The following is a 17,730-nucleotide window of genomic DNA, read 5'->3' on the forward strand; positions in this document are numbered from 1 at the left end:
GGACTCGGCGATCATTAAACAGCATGGCTCTCCTCACGCCACGATCATACTGCTTCAGCATAATCTCAACTGAAATATCTTCTGTCCTGTAGATATAATTCTCGCATCTAAACAACCACGCGATTAAAACTCATTACGTAGAAGTGCAAATCGGAAGAGGGCAATGAACGTCGGGGCACGGGACGGGCACATATAGGCATCACTGGATCTCTAACTAGATAAAGTCATGTACAGACCCTCGTCTGCTGTTTGTAACCAGAGTCCTTCTATTGTCAAGTTGGGATATTCAATGTGTCTTACAAGGGGTTGTCCGGCCTTAGGGTACAAGTCTGCAGTGACTGTGTGTGACTGCAGACTTGCGAATCCTCACAATGCAGTGTGCGCGCTGTCAGGATTCTCTGCGTAAAAAGATGGCCACCAGAAGAATGTGAGCTAGACTAAACATCAAGGACGGCACCACCCTGAATATACCAAAAGAGTATAATGTGGGAAGAAAAAGAAGCATGCACAACCAAGAGATCGCCTATAAATATATCAATATTTATTAACACATAAGACACATTGATATATTTATAGGTGATCACTTGGTTGTGCATACTTTATTTTTTCTTCACAAAGTCAGAATTTGCATACATGTGGTCATGTGCCGACTAAACATGCATGGCATACTCCCCAGCCACATTCCGACTAGACTTATCTGGCCTCACTCAATATAACTAAACTGAGAGAGGCTGGATAAGTCTAGTCGGAGTGTGGCCGGGGAGTATGCTGACACTGCATTATCTGGGACTGCAGACTTACGAATCCACACAGTGCTCGCTGTCAAGAGTGACTACAGACTTGGGCATTGGGGTCAGACAAACCCTTTAAAAAGGTCAGCTCTGACCATGTCCTTTTAAAAGGGGAAAGATGGCCAATTTAAGGCAGACCCATCAGCTTTTCTGATATGTTTGCTTCAGTAAATTAACAACATGCGTTGCCATTTGTCTAGCAAAAAGGGCATGTCTCTACAGGCAACCTGGCATCACTGATTGGACAATGTCAGTGTGCCAAACTGGCAACGACCAATTGTCAATTAATTTACACATTTCCATGAAGAATAACAGAGGAGAAACAGCACAATGCAGAGTTCAAAGGCAAGACCACCTAGTATTGTTATTTCAAAGGTAATGCACTTTTTTTTTTTTGTTTAGACAGACAAGCCCAGGGGTACTGACAGGGCCCCGAAGATTATATTTCTTCACAAATCTGCTGTAAACTGCACTACTCATCACTAGTTAGATTGTTAATAGATCACCCTTGTTTACTGGAGCACCGCCCCCTTGTTTACTGGAGCACCGCCCCCTTGTTTACTACAGTCTTCTGGACAGTCTGCATGTTGATCCCAATTATGAACAGGGCACCACAAGCCCCCAGTGCATCCTGGTAAAATAAATGGAGCGTCCCCATTATAATGTGTTCAATGGAGGCATGTTCTGAAGAATGGCTGTTGAGAACATGTGGGTGTAATAATAAAAGGGGAAGGCGAAGGTGCTAAGGGTGAAGTTGCACCCTAGACTGGGCGCCTCAGGTAACCCTACACAAGATGGCACCAGCATTAGAAATGGCACATGGTTGTATACAGCAGTTTGGGGTCTTTGATGGGGGAACCTCCTACTTTGCACTGAAGAGGGGCAAGAACCCTGAAACTGCTCTATGCAAATGGAGATTGTAGCCTGGATTTATATACCAAGTCATGTAACAAGGCTCTTTAAAATGATCGATATTGTTCCCCAAGGAGTACTGAATGGTCTTTAACCCCTTAACGACCTTGGGTTTTTCTGTTTTCGCTTTTTGCGCCTCTTGTTCCCAGAGCCATAGCGTTTTAATTTTTGGTCAATATGGCCGTGTGAGGGCTTATTTTTTTGCGGGACGTGTTGTACTTTTCAACGACATCACTGGTTTTACCATATCGTGTGCTGGAAAACGGGAAAAAAATTCCAAGTGCGGTGAAATTGCAAAAAAATGCAATTCCACAGTTGTTTCTTGGGTCCTTTTTTTTACCACGTTCACTGATTGCTAATACTGACCTGCCATTATTATTCTCCAGGTCATTACGAGTTCGTCGACACCAAACATGTACAGGTTCTTTTTTATTTAAGTGGTGAAAAAAAATCCAAAGTTTGCTTTAAAAAAAAAAAAAATGGTGGCATTTTCTGAGACCCATAGCGTCTCCATTTTTCGGGATCTGGGGCCAGGTGAGGGCTTACTTTTTGCGTGCCAAGCTGTCGTTTTTTTATTGATACCATTTTGGAGTAGATTCGATGTTTTGATCGTCCGTTATTGCATTTTATTGCAATGCTGTGGCTACCAAAAAAAAGTAATTCTGGCGTTTAGAATTTTTTTCTCGATACGCCATTTACCGATCTGATTAATTCTTTTTTTATATTGATAGATCAGGCGATTCTGAATGTGGCAATACCAAATATGTGTATGTGGGTTTTTTTTTTTATTTTATTTTGAATGGGGCGAAAGGGGGGTGACTTAAACTTTTATATTTTTTGTATTTTTTGTATTTTTTTTTTTTTTTTTTTTTTTACACTTACTGCATGCTTCAACAGTCTCCATAGGAGACTAGAAGCAGCACTTTCTCTACTGCATACAGGCGATGAGCAGATTGCTTGTATGCAGCAGAAATGCTCCTGTGCTATGAGCTCCAACCACTGGGTGGCGCTCATAGCAATTGAGACATGACAACAAAGGGGTCTGCTTCAGACCCTGGGTTGTCATGCCCACCCATTGGTGATCCGCGATCACGTGACGGGGTCACCGATGGGCGGGGCCTAGAACGAGCTTCCCAGAAGCGCAAGGTAAATGCCGCTGTCAGATTGACAGCGACATATAACTGGTTAACAGCCGCGGGTGGATCGAGATTCCACCCGTGGCTGTTGCGGGCACATGTCAGCTGTAAGAATCAGCTGACATGTGCTCGGTTCAGTGCAGGCTCAGCGCTGGAGCCCCCGCTGAACCGGCCTTTCCGATCTGGTGCGTACTATTAGTGAACAGGTCGGAAAGGGGTTAAGGTTAGGGCTAGATGGTGACCACATTGCAGCATAATGAAGGTGAATAGGGTCACAATGCAATCTTAAGGGTAACATGACTGCAACAACCAAGTTAGTACCAGTCGTTTGTTTGTTTTTTTGTTTTTTTTCAGGCTTGTTTATCACGGTACCCTGGTGGTTGTAATGGATCCCATTCACCTGCATTACACTAAGGTGTAGAAGCAGAATAAAGAATTTTTGGGCAGCGCGACCTGTGTAAGGGCCAAAGTTGCTGCCTCGCCCCAAGTCTCCCTACACGTGTTTAGTGATATACTTAAAGGGAATCTGTCAGCAGGTTTTTACTATGTAATCTGAAGACAGCAGTAGATAGAGGACGAAGAATTCAGAGATGTGTCACTTGTCAAAGTGCGTGCTATAGTTTACTAACTCTGAAGGATTTATTACTAAGATAAACATTGCCGGACTAGTCCAGCAACGCCACCTTCTATGATAAGCACCTCAATGTCTATAGACCTTGCACATGGAGAGCTTGGTGGGGCGGGGTTAGCTGTGGTGTGGGTGGGGTTCGCTTTCTCAGCTCTGCTTCATTCTAAATCTAAAAGCTCTGATTGTGTCAGAACGGCTGCACTCAGTAATCTAAGTGATACATTGTTGGATTCAGCTTCTCTTGACCTACATCAAGCTGCTCTCAGATGAGATAGTAAAAATCTGCTGACAAGTTTCTCTTTAAAGGGAATCTAACCCCTTAGACTCACCTTTGATAGTTACACAGATACTCCAAGGTTTATTCTCAATTTCAACCATACCTACAATTTAATCTCCCGCCAGACCTAACTTTCCGATGTGACGAGAGGCCCCTGCACCACGCCATGGTCCTCACCATGGCCAGAAAGTATCGTGCTCAGGTCCAATTCTAATTAGCTTAGTGCTCGAGAAGTTTGGGTCAGGTCAGGGAAGATATCAAAACTGTAGGTTCAGTTTAAGAATGTGAAGATACCATGCTGAATATATGTATAAACAGGAAAAAAAAAGACAAGGCGGACTTACTTTCACTACACAACTTTCTGTCTTCATGGCCGATCCAGATAGGCACACAGTCTCTTGGTTTAAGCACAATCTGGCACAGCTGTTGTATGTCTGGAAAAAAATAAATGTAAAGTCAGGTATTACTCACAATACAGCAAATGGGGGGGCTGATCAGAAGAGACCCCTCTAAACCCTTGTATATAGCAATACGTGGTATCAGTGACCTATACAAGCATGCATATACTCCATAGTAACATTGCAAGCTCAGGAGGCAGAAGTACCGGTAGATCCTAACCAGCATGTCTGCAATGGTGGGTGCACCGTGTCATCACACGCCGGGTGCACCGTGTCATCACACGCCAAGTGCACCGTGTCATCACACGCCAAGTGCACCGCTTCTCCGTCACTGGCTGGAATATATCCAGGTGGCTCATCTCTGTCTTCAGGAAGAGACCACTCCCCCGGCCTCTCAGCTTCCCAGGATGCTCCTGATTATTGACCATTCGGACCACCTACATCACTGCACCAATGGCCTGAACTGTGCACCTTTACCTAAGAGACTGGCCACCTCTAAGACTGCTGAGGCAAAAAGTAGTAAACTACAGCATTAATAATCCTTCTTGAGAACAGATTATTTTTCGCAAGTTGTAAATTGCAAAGTTGCTCGTTTTTACAAGCACTTTGCAATTGTATCCATTTAATTAGGGATAACCCCTTTAAATTAACAATAAAATACAGGGAGATTCACTCGCTACTTTACCCGAAAAAATCCTCACTACGAGATAGACTTGCTGCTCGCCTCTCTGTGGGTCGCTAGTTTGTGTAGTTATTGCATTTCTCTCCTGCCGAATTCCTCCTTCCTTTGTTAACAATGTACAGATACAGTTTGGAGGCTTTTGGAATTTACAAAATTAGTTTTTAAAGACCTAATCAATTTTGATGTAACTTTTCAGGGATAGAGATATGTATAGAGCCAGCGACTCATTCATGTTGCCCGTGGTTTGGGTAGAAAAATCCCCCCATGCCACACACGGCACGCTGCAAGCATTCACCAGATTCTAACGTGGGACCAGGGGGTATGTATGCATTATACATATTCCCAGCCCGCCCTCCATACACTTGCATTGAGCGAGGCCGGGTCCCATCTAGAGACGCAGCCGTCCAGTGGGCACGACTTCGCTCAATACAAGTGTATGGAGCGAGGCTGCGCCGACTAGACTGGCTCTGCCCAGGAGTATGTATTACACATATGTACCCACCGATCCTGGCTCAGAAACCAGAGAATCCCCCCTAGCTCACAGTGTGTGCGCTGGGCCGATTCATAAGTGCAGTCATCCCAGTCACATTCATCCCTTGGAAACATTTTGGTTGATAGATAGATATTACATTTTTGTCAGTTTAGGTTTAGCTTTGTTAACATGGACCACAATCATATCCCACCTCAAAAATCCAGAAGACTTGTGTAGAAAAGAGGGGCTCAAAATCCTGGTAATATAGTCCTTAAACGGGTGTGCACACAGATAATATCCAGTGCACATGCAAGGTGCGGGTGAGAACCATAAGGATGCCATAAACATAGAGAGTGTTTCAGCGGCGCACTTCTCCAGTCCCAGAAGTTTTCAAAATCTTATCTGGGAGGGAAAAGAGGCGCAGGAGCGTCCGTCTCAGCAGCACCAGTAGGTAATACAAAAAAATTTAAACTGAACTTCACATTAGTCACTAAGGGCCACCCCCCCTACAAAAAAAACCCAAAAACTGGGATGGCCGCTGTACTGGAACGTAATTTCATAGCCATAAAGTATAACAAATTACAGCAAACATTAATGAGCGCGCGTCCAGGAGTTATTCCAAGCAGCGAGTTAGGGAGTCGGGGAATGCTGGCCAGACGCCCATTTTCCTTGTGCTGCAGACTTTCAGCATGAGAAGCCTTGTTATTATTATACCGGACATATCGCGGGCACCAGGGGTCTGATACATGGATTTAAAGCTTAACTTCTGTTAACCAAGAAGAAAGTCCTCCATGTCTTTATAGCTGTTGGGAGGAACTATCTAGTTATGGTCAAAAACAACTCAAAGCAAAACGAATATTCTGTCTAATCTGAGACTAGAAGAAGGTTTTAAAAGGTCTCAAACACATCTCCTTGCTTATTTTGTGGCAGAATTTTTATGCAATTTTAGCACACGGTGTTGGATCCATGCCACGCCCTCTTCCTGGCAAACCACTCCCATTTGCCATATAGGACACTAAAGCAGAAAAAGTGACTAGAGCACTTACTATGCGTGTGCCTGTTTTATTTTTTATGTAATTTGCAAAGGAATTTTTGTGCATTTAGTATAGTAAATCTCCCACCGTTTCCAAAGGGAATGTCATATTATATAGAGTCATTACAAGCAGAATGATCTATTTCCAGTGTTTATTTCTGTTAATGTTGATGATTATGGCTTACAGCCAATGAAAACATAATAGTCATTATTGCACTAAATTAGAATAATTAACAAAAAACACCTGCAAAGGGCTTCCTAAGCGTTTAAAAAAGTCCCTCAGTCTGTTTCAGTAGGCTCCACAATCATGGGGAAGACTGCTGACTTGACAGATTTCCAGAAGGACACACTCCACAAGGTCCCAGAGTCTGGAGGAAGAGTGGAGAGGCCACAATCCAAGCTGCTTGAGGTCTAGTGTGAAGTCTCCACAATCAGTGATGGTTTGGGGAGCCATGTCATCTGCTGGTGTAGGTCCACTGTGTTTTATCAAGACCAAAGTCAGCGCAGCCGTCTACCAGGAAATTTTAGAGCACTTCATGCTTCCCTCTGCAGACAAGCTTTTTGGAGATGGAAATTTCATTCTCCAGCAGGACTTGGCACCTGCCCACACTGCCAAAAGTACCAATACCTGGTTTACAAACAACAGTATCACTGTGCTTGATTGGCCAGCAAACTCGCCTGACCTTAACCCCATAGAGAATCTATTATAGAGAATCTATGGGGTATTGTCAAGAGGAAGATGAGAGACACCAGATCCAACAATGCAGACGAGCTGAAGGCTGCTATCAAAGCAACCTGGGCTTCCATAACACCTCAGCAGTGCCACAGGCTGATCGCCTCCATGCCACGCCGCATTGATGCAGTAATTGATGCAAAAGGAGCCCCGACCAAGTATTGAGGGCATTTACTGAACATACATTTCAGTAGGCGAACATTTCGGATTTTAAAAACATTTTTCAAGCAGTTGTTATAAAATATTCTAATTTACTGAGATAATGACTTTTGTGTTTTCATTGGCTGTAAGCCATAATCATCAACATTAACAGAAATAAACACTTGAAATAGATCACTGTTTGTAATGACTCTATATAATATATGAGTTTCACTCATACGCATCTGTAAAATGTTAAAATTGCTTATAGCTACCACTAGAGGGAGCTCACATACTTACAGCATATGGTTTATACTTTGAAGACAATACGCAAGACGCTCCAGAACGTTCTCTGGTGGTGGCCGCAGACGGCAAGACTTTGTTTAAATGTCCCTTTGTCTCAGGAAGTAGGGGGGCAGGTCTCTGTCTCTTTGCATCTGTTACCCCCTGTGTCATACTGCATAGAGGCATTGCAGAAAGCTTGGTTTTCGGTTCAGGACAAAGAAGCCAATGAACAATGGCAAGGGAAGGTTATACTGAGAAGGGAAATGAAGTTCTAGCACCTATAGTGCTGGCAGAAAGTCAATTGAGGTGAACCACCACCAAAAAATAGCATGAGAAAAAGGGCAGTTCCTGGACATATTAGACTGGTATGTACAAGCAGTTTCACATTGTTGTACGGCATGATGACAGCAACACCATGCATCACCTACATGGGTATGTGGTCATGGAGAAGCTTTGATAATAGTGATGAAGGGACCAATACATCAACCTACTGATCATCATTACTCCCCGCATCAGAAGCTTTGATGAGCTTCTATGAATTGTGCATTCTTCTATCAGATCGTTTATATACACCCGGATTTCTGGTTTACTTTCCCTTTAAATGGAGCTACTGGAACAACTTGTAAAAATGAAGGAAAGCCATTAGTGTTGCAGCCTCCTTGTCAGACGTTCCTTGCACAAAGGATGGGCTCGGCGTGCGGCGCACAGGGCCGGTATGCTAACCAACACAAATACCCATCTCATATAATGACTTTGGCCGAGACGCCTATAATTTTGAATGCGTTTTCAATTTTCGTAGCGCTGCTGGGGTAAAAACATTGCCAAGCTTTATTTTATTTTTATATATTTATTTTTTGTCCTTTTACAATAGGTTCAAATGACACAAGATTATCAAACACAGTAATGGCTAATCAATAGAGGGTTTACTTGTCACGGGAAACATATAACACACTAAAAGCAATTGATCACTTCAGTCTCACTCATTTACCAGGAGACAAAGGAAAAGACGGCAGAACCACGGGAATAAGACGGCAGACGTACGAGGCACAGATGCTACACTGCACAGAGGAACATGGCGGTATACATCCACAATGTACACCGGATATAGGCAGACTATGAGGGCCAGGGGTATAGGGACGCTGCACACAGAACACCTACAGGAGCCCATCACATCCCACTCTAAATCCACAGACATTAGTATGGAGCTGGTCCCCACTCTGCAGCTACCGCTCTTCTGGGAAGACTTTCTACAAGATTTTAGAGGAGTTTGTGAGAATTTTTGCCTTCATTCAGAAGAGCATTTATGAGGTCAGACCCTTATGGAGGAGAGGGCCGGGCTCCTAATATCCATTCTAGTTCATCCCAAATGTTAGATGAGGTTGAGGTCAGGCCGGTCAAGTTCTTCCACACCCAATTCTCCCAATCTTGTCTTTATGGACTACATGAATTGGGCACAATCATAGGGAACAGAAATGGGTCTCCTACCCCAACTGTTCCCACAAAGCTGGAAGCTACAATTGTCTAAAATGTCTTGTGATGAAGCATTAAGATTCGGTCTCAAATCCTCAGTTCCAGTGAACAACAAACCCCATAGCATTATCCCTCCTCCAAACTTTAGGTGGCCCAATGCAGTCAGAAAGGTAATGTTCTCCTGACATTCACCAAACCTAGATTCATCCATCAGACGCCAGATAGAGAAGTGCAATCCATCGCTCTACAGAACACCTTTCCTCTGCTCCAGAGTCCTGTGCAGGCAGCTTTACACCACTTCATCCCACACTCGGCACTGTGCTTGGTGATGTAAGGCTGCATGCAGCTGCTCGGCCATGAAGCTCCCTATATATAGTTTTTTGTGCTGATGTCATTATCAAAGGAAGTCTGGACTCTGGAGTTATGGAGTCAGCAGAGCATTGGTGACTTTTCTGCACTTGGTGAACCCACTTTAACTTTACGGGGTCTCCACTTCGTGGCTGCGGCTCTTCCAACTTCTCAATAATATCACTCACAGGTGATGGGGGGGGGGGGGGGGGGGGGGGGAGATTTAGGAGAGAAGAAATGTCATGACCTGACTTGTTACCCCGGTGGCTCCTAATACAGGACAGCGCTGGTGTCAGTGATCTCTGTAGAATCACCCAATCTTTCCCACATGTTAGTAAGGGCAGCCGGCGCTGCGAGGGGCCCGATGTCACACACTGGGGACAATGGAACTGGATGAAAAACTTAAATTCATTGATTAAGAGGAGAATGCTGATAGGATAGATAACATTACTTACATGAAGGAACAATCCCATATTTTGGAGTTTATCCTTCAGAGACATCCCAGAGAGCAAATGTGAACAAATAACTGTAATTTAAAAGGGTGGAAGGGGGGAGGCTCTAATGGGGAACCAAGCCCTGTGCTTTGTATAATTGGTTTCTATAGTTATTGTTCCCTTACATATAATAATTGCCAACAGCCTGTAAAAAGTCAAAGAAAAATATTTGCTTGATTACGCTTTTAATTAGGTGCAATACCTCAAAGCAGCCGATAGGTGGCGATGTGTCATTTGTGGTTAAAACTAGAGCATGAAAAGCAGAAGCTCCAGCATCAAAGCCGCCTGTGGGGGGTCTCCGGGATATAGAGAAATGTCGTTTCACCTTTGTTAAACCATCACATTTATTCTTGTACGATTTGTTTTTTTCAGTGACGCATCGTTTTTTTTATTAACATTTTAGATTACTTTTTATTATTATTTTTACTGTTACAATGGGTAAGGTCTGCAAAAAGGAATTTATAGATATTTAGTTTTTAAATATGGAAAAAAGTGACACATAAAAAAAGTTTCACAACGGCTCCCTTAAAATGTATCGTCTCCTAAATACAGCCGTTGTGTAGCCCCCGAGGGTTGGTAAGGCGAGGCTCTGTTTCTTCTATTATTCTTTTTTTTATGTATATATTTTTCAATTTGCAGTTTCCACTGGAATTGATGACCCCAATTACAGGGGCAAAAAGCCCACTCTAGTGGCACTAGTCACCAGCAGAGCTGATCTAGGTATTTTATTGTTCTACGTTGGGGGGCACCTGAAGGATCTTGTGATCTTGGCGTCAAATACAAGCTGTTTTTATTTTTCTTCAACAAGTTTGCTTATCCAGATGTTCTAGACAGATCCATGAAATGATGAAATGCGACTTTTACCAAATGGCACATTTTTTTTATTATTATTATTTTTTTTTTTTTTTTTTTTTTTTTTTTTTTTTTTTACACGTCTCACTCCACTCCCTGCCTGGGATAAGATTTCTTGAGACATTTTCAATTTGTCTTTTTTTTTTTTTTTCTTCTTCTTCTTCGACATATGTGCAACTTTTTAAAGTATTTACAACTTCTGATGCGGAAAAATTGCAAAAAAAAAAAAAAATTTTAGAAAGTAAAAAAAAAAAACATTTTTGATTCTGTGCCATATTTATGAACGGCTTGTGCCATTTTGAATAATTTGGCGCAAAAAAACATCAGTGAAAATAGAACAAAAAAAAATTAAAAAAATTACTTAAAAAAACGCAAATGATATAGGAACATCAGGATAGGTACTGGGAATAAGTATTTTAACCCTGTCAATGGAGGAAAATGCTAAATCTATGACCGAGGGGGCTCTCAAAAAAAAAAAAAAAAAAAAAAAAGAGGGTCCGCTAATGTCCACGGTCCACAGTATTCACATGCTGCATTTTTTTCCCTGCTGCTTTTTATAAGCATGCGTTATTAAAGTGTTGGCTACAAAATATGCATTCACGATCTACTCAGCTTGAATCTGCACTATTGCAGTTTTTATTCATTGTTGGTGCAGATTTAAAGAGTTTTTAAATATTATATATATATATATATATATATATATATATATATATATATATATATATATATATATATATATATATATATATATATATATATATATATATATATATATATATATATATATATATATATATATAATCCTTTGATCCTGCAGTTAAAAATGCAATTGTATTTTAAATGTTTTTTTTATCCCAAGCTCCTGTAATAGTATTTAAAAAAAAAAAAACACAAGGAGACGTCCATTTTTGAACACCGTCACGTCACGGGTGAAATTCACCACCCATACAGATATTACTACGTACCGAAACACTGATGGTAAAAGTCGACGACGACCAAACACTGATGAAAATCTAATGTTTTGTTTTTGTTGCGCACAAGAACAATCACTGACGACCGAATGAGGCCGCACTCTTCGGCGTTCAACAGTTGCATTCGTGTTGCTAGTATGACGCATGGCCACTAGAGGGCGTGCTGCTAACACCATATGGCCGACGTACGCAGGGTTACATACAATAACCATTTCATGGGTAAAAGAAGAACTCTGAAAAGCATAATTAGACAACCGAATGAAGAAGAAAAAAAAAAAGGGACGCCAACATTAATGACATAGTAAATTATCCTGCGTTCTAAGCACAAGTGCATGATTACATAAAATAATAAGCTGTGTGAGTTATAGGGAGCCGGCGCCAGATATAGTGGGCTCAGGAAAGCAGAGGAATTATCAATGAGCGTTCAGATAACGCCGGCACAATAGCGGAGAGAACACGCGGCTTTGGCGTGAAGGTCGGCAGTGAAAGGTAGAAAGTATAATCTACGGGGCAATTCTCTATTTAATGACATTACTCCGGCCGCTCGCAAGGTGCTGGAAACATGGCAGCTGTTCGCTCCTAGGACACGCTCGCCTCTTGCCTCGTCTGACTCTTGAACTCGATGCTCCGGCACCTTTAGAACAAAATCACAAAGTATCAATGAAGAGTTGAATTATGGCTTCCAACACAAACTGGAGAGCCCCCCTTGTGCGGCTTCACTGCAGGTGACCATCTCCACAAGAGAGGAAAAAGCCCCCCACCAGATGGTCCTCATTAGGGTCCCTGAATAATAGGAGAAATCCAACAAGAGGAGAGGCACGGTTACTTTTCTGTCCCCTCTCATGCCTTCAGATGACTCCACGGGGGGCTCCAGTCAGGCAGGACTGATGGTAGAAAACCCTAACTACTGCAAGAAATATATCCAGGGAGCTGGGGGGGCGCGCAGGCCCCTCAATGGCTTCATTATGGAGGCCTACATTGTTAGGATGGTAAGTGGACACGTATACAAAAGCACGAGGAGCGCACACAAAAGGTTGCCATTTATAGCGTTACAAATGAGGCCGAGAGAAAACGCTGACAGACCCTATTAGCAAAGAGCACGGAAATAGCAGCAAAGAGCACGGAAATGGCAGCAAACACATTGCTCCTCCAAGAAATACAAACACATTTCTAAGGTCATGGGAAACCATCTTGCCAATGGGCATGCAGTTTGGTGGGACAGATAGCAGCCGGGTGACGCACAGATATACTGGGTACACCGACCACTTATGCCACATATATAACATGCAGGTCACTATATGCAACATGCCAGCGAGGGCAAATACTGCAGGAATTCAGTGGAAGGGCTCGTGCACACCACAGATTCTCTCGTACAAGTGCTATCCATGGTTTTCACAGACCGCAATCCTACCTATGATATTATATGGGGCGGTGGGTCTGATTTTATCCTCTGACCGAGTAGTCCACAGAAAAAAAATCAGAGATGTCCAATTCTGATCTGAGGTAATGCAAGTCTGTGGGTCCGTGGAAAAAAAAACATTGATTCGAGTGCGGTCCAATTTTTAAGAACTGACACAATGGACAAGGTGGAGAAATGTTTTTTTCCCCTTTCCACGTACAAGAAAAAAAAAAAAAAAAAAAAAAAAAAAAAAAACCACACTCCCCAACCCCCAACCCACACCCCGGTGTCCAGTCCTAGCAAGGTTCTCCCTAGCTCCAAACTCCAGAGCCTTGCATGTGTCTATGAGGCTGTCTGGTTCCATTCCGGAGAACCGTGACCGGTCTTGTACATCAGGGTCAAAGTACAGACTGTGAAAGTCCTTAGAAGGAGTAGTAGGCAGTCCCCGCACCCATCTTCTATGTGGACAAGCACATGGAGCCAGAGTCACGCCTGCAATTTCCATACACGACAGGTCAGCAAAGTTCCGCGCTCGTCTAAACGTGGCCCTACAATTATTATTCTTACTCTCCAGACATATTATGCAGCATATCTACTAATATTTTATATTTCAGACCTCTAATATGGGCATACAGGTTATAGAAATGTGAATCTATACATACCTGTATGCCTCATAATAGAGGCCTTGAGGCTGTGAAATTGCTTTTTTATTTCTTGTGGCTTACGATGTGTTTCCGTCCAGGGGTCGGGAAGAAATCCTGCCTAATTGTTTAATTAAAATATTTCTCCCCTACCCTGCAGGTCACAGTGCCCTGTGACGTGCAGTTCCTGTGGTCGGATCCCTGCGCACTTCACCTTCTTCCGCAAGGCGCGTTTCCCTGCCATCTGTGTACAAGTGTAGAGCAGGGATGTAGTGCGCAGGCGCAGGGAAGTCAGAGTGACTCGCTGGCGCCTGCGCACTACATCCCTGCTCTACAAGGACACACAGACGGCAGGGAAACGCGCCTTGCGGAAGAAGGTGAAGTGCGCAGGGATCCGACCACAGGAACTGCACATCACAGGGCACTGTGACCTGCAGGGTAGGGGAGAAATATTTTAATTAAACAATTAGGCAGGATTTCTTCCCGACCCCTGGACGGAAACACATCGTAAGCCACAAGAAATAAAAAAGCAATTTCACAGCCACAAGACCTCTATCATGAGGCATACAGGTGAGTATAGATTCACATTTCTATAACCTGTATGCCCATATTAGAGGTCTGAAAAGTCCCAGGGGGTGACAGATTCCCTTTAATTTATACAACTGCATAAATATTTTAAATTAACGTTTTTCAAATGAAAAAAAAAAAAGACCCCTACAAAATATAGGATACCATGACTGAGGGTCCGTGAGCTTCAACTCCCACTGACCGCTCCACACAGAGGGTCTCGGCAGTGTAGGCCCTTCATTCCATGCAGTCTAAAATCTCAAACATCTCAACATCACCATTGGCTTTACTAGCTTTTTACGGGTATGTGCACACGTTCAGCATCTGCAGCAGATTTATTTTCTGCAAGAAAACCAAGGAGTTGGCAAAAAAAAAAGTTCAGTAACACAGGAGCCTTGCTTCATGCATTTTTTCTCGCGTTTTATTTCCCACTGATTTGATGAAAACGCTGCAAAATGCTTACATGCTGCCGATTAAAAAAAAAGCTTTGCAAGGAATAAAATAGGCAGGGTGTGGGTGAGATTTCAGAGGTCTCACTCTCTTTGCTGGCACTATAACCAAAAATATAACAAGTCAATAAGCCCTAATAGGCAAAAATGTTGCAGTTCTTTACAGAGCCCTGTAGTTATAGCATGGGGGTCTGAGCTTCAGACTCCCTTTCTGATGGTGCCCTGCACACAGACTGCACAGCTCTCCACTCCGTACAATGGCTGCTGGTGGAAGAGCATGTGACCAGACCAGCCCATCAGTCTCCTTCAATAGAAAAGAAGAAAATCCCAAAAATGAGAAAATCCAATTGCCAAAATTAATTTTGGCCCCAAATATACGCATTTAAATAAGAAAAAAAAGTCTTCCAAAAAGGTGGAAGTTACGGTCACACATTCTGATCTCCGGTAGTTTTAGGACCAGAAATCAGAATGATGTCAAAAACTGCTCCGTTGTATAACTGAAGTAGTGGAGCCCCAGTGATTACTATGGGATCCATGCGGGATCTGTTATACTTCCGTTTTTAGAACAGAAGAAAGAGTAGCAGGCAGCCATTGTACAGACCGGAGAGCTGTGCAGTCTGTGTGGACGGCAGCACTAACCTGAGCAGGAGGAGAACCTGGACTACCTATATAATAGTAAGCGCCACAACACATCTACTAAAGTAAACCAAATAGCGACCAACCCCTTTAAAAGAGGAAAGTGGCAGGAAATGTGATATATAACCAATATAGTGAGTAGGAGATGAATTCGAGAGTAACGCTGGGGCATCAGAGAGGATCTAGCCTATAAGATGTATACGGAGGACAGAGTCGCATCACTTTGGGTCCTATATAAAGAGAACGTCGGCTAATGAACAAACAAACATGGATGAATTAAACTGAAAACAAAAAACCTAAACAAACAATAAAAAAAAAAGCCGAAAAGCAAAGACTGCACTAGTACTAAAGGGAAGAAAAGAACAGGCAGCAAATGGGACCTCATTACTTCTCAATGGTAGCAGGGGGTGTCTAAACATCCTACATTGCCAATGTCTTTTCTTAAGCCATTAGGGTAATCAGGAGGGGGCAACATAAACAGCCGACCTCTGACCCACACTCTATTCACAGCTTCCAAAAAGATAGAGGAAGGTCGGCCACTGAGGGACTGACCACCACAAAGGCTTTACAAAACCCTGATGGTTCCTATTGCCAGGCAGGAAAAACAGATGGCGGGACAATAAATTTACAGACCTGTATTCATGAGCTCCCTAAGCACTTAGCGCTCGGACCTCCGGGGTCTGTTAGCTCATTTCCATAGACTGAAAGCTGCGCGGTGATTTATTTATTTACCAGAAAATCTGATACTTTACTAATTTTATTTACAAACAAATTAGTAAAGGATCACAAGGAATTTTTGGAGGTGGATTTTGTAGTGGATCTGCTTCAAAATTCACATAAAAAAACACTTCCGCATTAAAAAATAATATACATACATACATACATACATACATACATACATACATACACTGTACATACTGGTAGCACAATTAAAGTTCTTGAGTAGTGGACACCACGTGCCCCATCGGATCACTTACAAGTCATCAGGTAGGCCAAAACAAGTTTCAACATACATAACCGGCTGTGATTATAAGGGGGGTACATTTGCAAAGGACCTTGCCACTACCAAGGTGAAATACCCTTAATTTGCAGTGATTTTTGCCCCTGTGTATGTTAACAATAAGTTTTACACAGTTTCTGCCCCAAAATTCACATTTAAAGTTATGCGTCGCTTTTTTTTTTTTTTTTTTGCTTGCAATGAACGTTCCATTCATTTGGGTTAGAAAACATGCCAATAGTGCGTGCCATAATTTTTAACACATGGGTAGAAAATGTATAAAATTAATAATTTCCTCATTTCAATTGCATCAATTCACGTGTTTTTGTCAATTTTTTTTTTTTTTGCATTTTTGTCTAGGTTTTTGCAAAAACACACCCCATCGCAACACCCCCTTATAAGAATATGTTTTTTATTTATTTTACTCACTTGTATAGCGCTATCATATTCCGCAGCATTTTATAGACATCATCATCACTGTCCCCATCAGGGCTCACAATCTAGATTCCCTATTGGTTTGTCTGTGGAGTGTGGGAGGAAACCGGAGAACCTGGAGAAAACCCACGATGTTGAGCTGTTTTTGACAGATTTTTGAGAAGATTCTGCTCTAAAATCCAAAGAAATAACTGCTTCTAATACTCGCTGAATAAGATTCCTATTGATTTACATGGGAACACACACAGATAGTGGCACATGGAGCCGTTATTCCACATATTGAAAAAAGAGTAAAGTCAATATTTGAGGCGTTTTTGCTTTACTTTATTTTTTTTGAAAAGTCAATAATACTAGGCTTCAAACTACAGAGTTCAATTTCATTTTTTAAGAAGGAACGAGTCATCCCCAGAGACTGGAGGGCCTCATCGCCACTCTCTAGAGCAGAATGGGTAGAATCAAATTTCTAATATTTATGGAAGAAATGGTGATTTCAGATAACCTGGATCCACCCAAATCCATACGAATATACTCAATGGTTTCCGTCGACTTCGTTCAGAGACTCTCAAATTCCAATTCTTGGGATCTTCCCATCATAGATTCTCCCCTCCTTTCATTATTCATGGGGCTGCCGAAAAGAATAGAGTGCTGCGCTCAGCAGCCCCATAAGGAACGAATGGAGCGGCAGTCGAGAATGTGCACTGCGACTCCATTCCAATAGGTAAAGTCACCCAATCTGTCAATTGGAGGTTCAGTCTCTGGGTCCATCTCCATCGATCAACAAGACATGATCTATTTTTTTTTTTCTCCATTGGACAACCCGTTTAGCTGATGGCTTGTATTAAAAAGGAATATTCGGCACCATTCACTTCCCTATAGAGAGGCGAGCGGCTCTGACATACGTGCCAGGAAATGTACACAATGGGCAGGAATCATATACGTGGCATTTAGAAGGAATATGATCCCAGACGATAATGTAGATGTCCTGG

General features: G+C 42.5%; 1 protein-coding gene across 1 annotated transcript in view; it reads right to left on the minus strand.

The window, feature by feature from the left end:
• BTRC (beta-transducin repeat containing E3 ubiquitin protein ligase) overlaps positions 1 to 17,730 on the minus strand; it is a 192,258-nt gene that overhangs the window by 106,335 nt on the left and 68,193 nt on the right. Inside the window, exon 3 of the mRNA XM_073685287.1 lies at positions 4,089 to 4,178. Within this exon, the coding sequence (XP_073541388.1) occupies positions 4,089 to 4,178 (90 nt within the window). The remainder of the gene's footprint in view (positions 1 to 4,088; positions 4,179 to 17,730) is intronic.

The sequence above is a fragment of the Phyllobates terribilis genome, unplaced genomic scaffold (genome assembly GCF_046119375.1).
Source record: "Phyllobates terribilis strain yellow unplaced genomic scaffold, ASM4611937v1 Scaffold_5__5_contigs__length_657084704, whole genome shotgun sequence".
NCBI lineage: Eukaryota > Metazoa > Chordata > Amphibia > Anura > Dendrobatidae > Phyllobates > Phyllobates terribilis.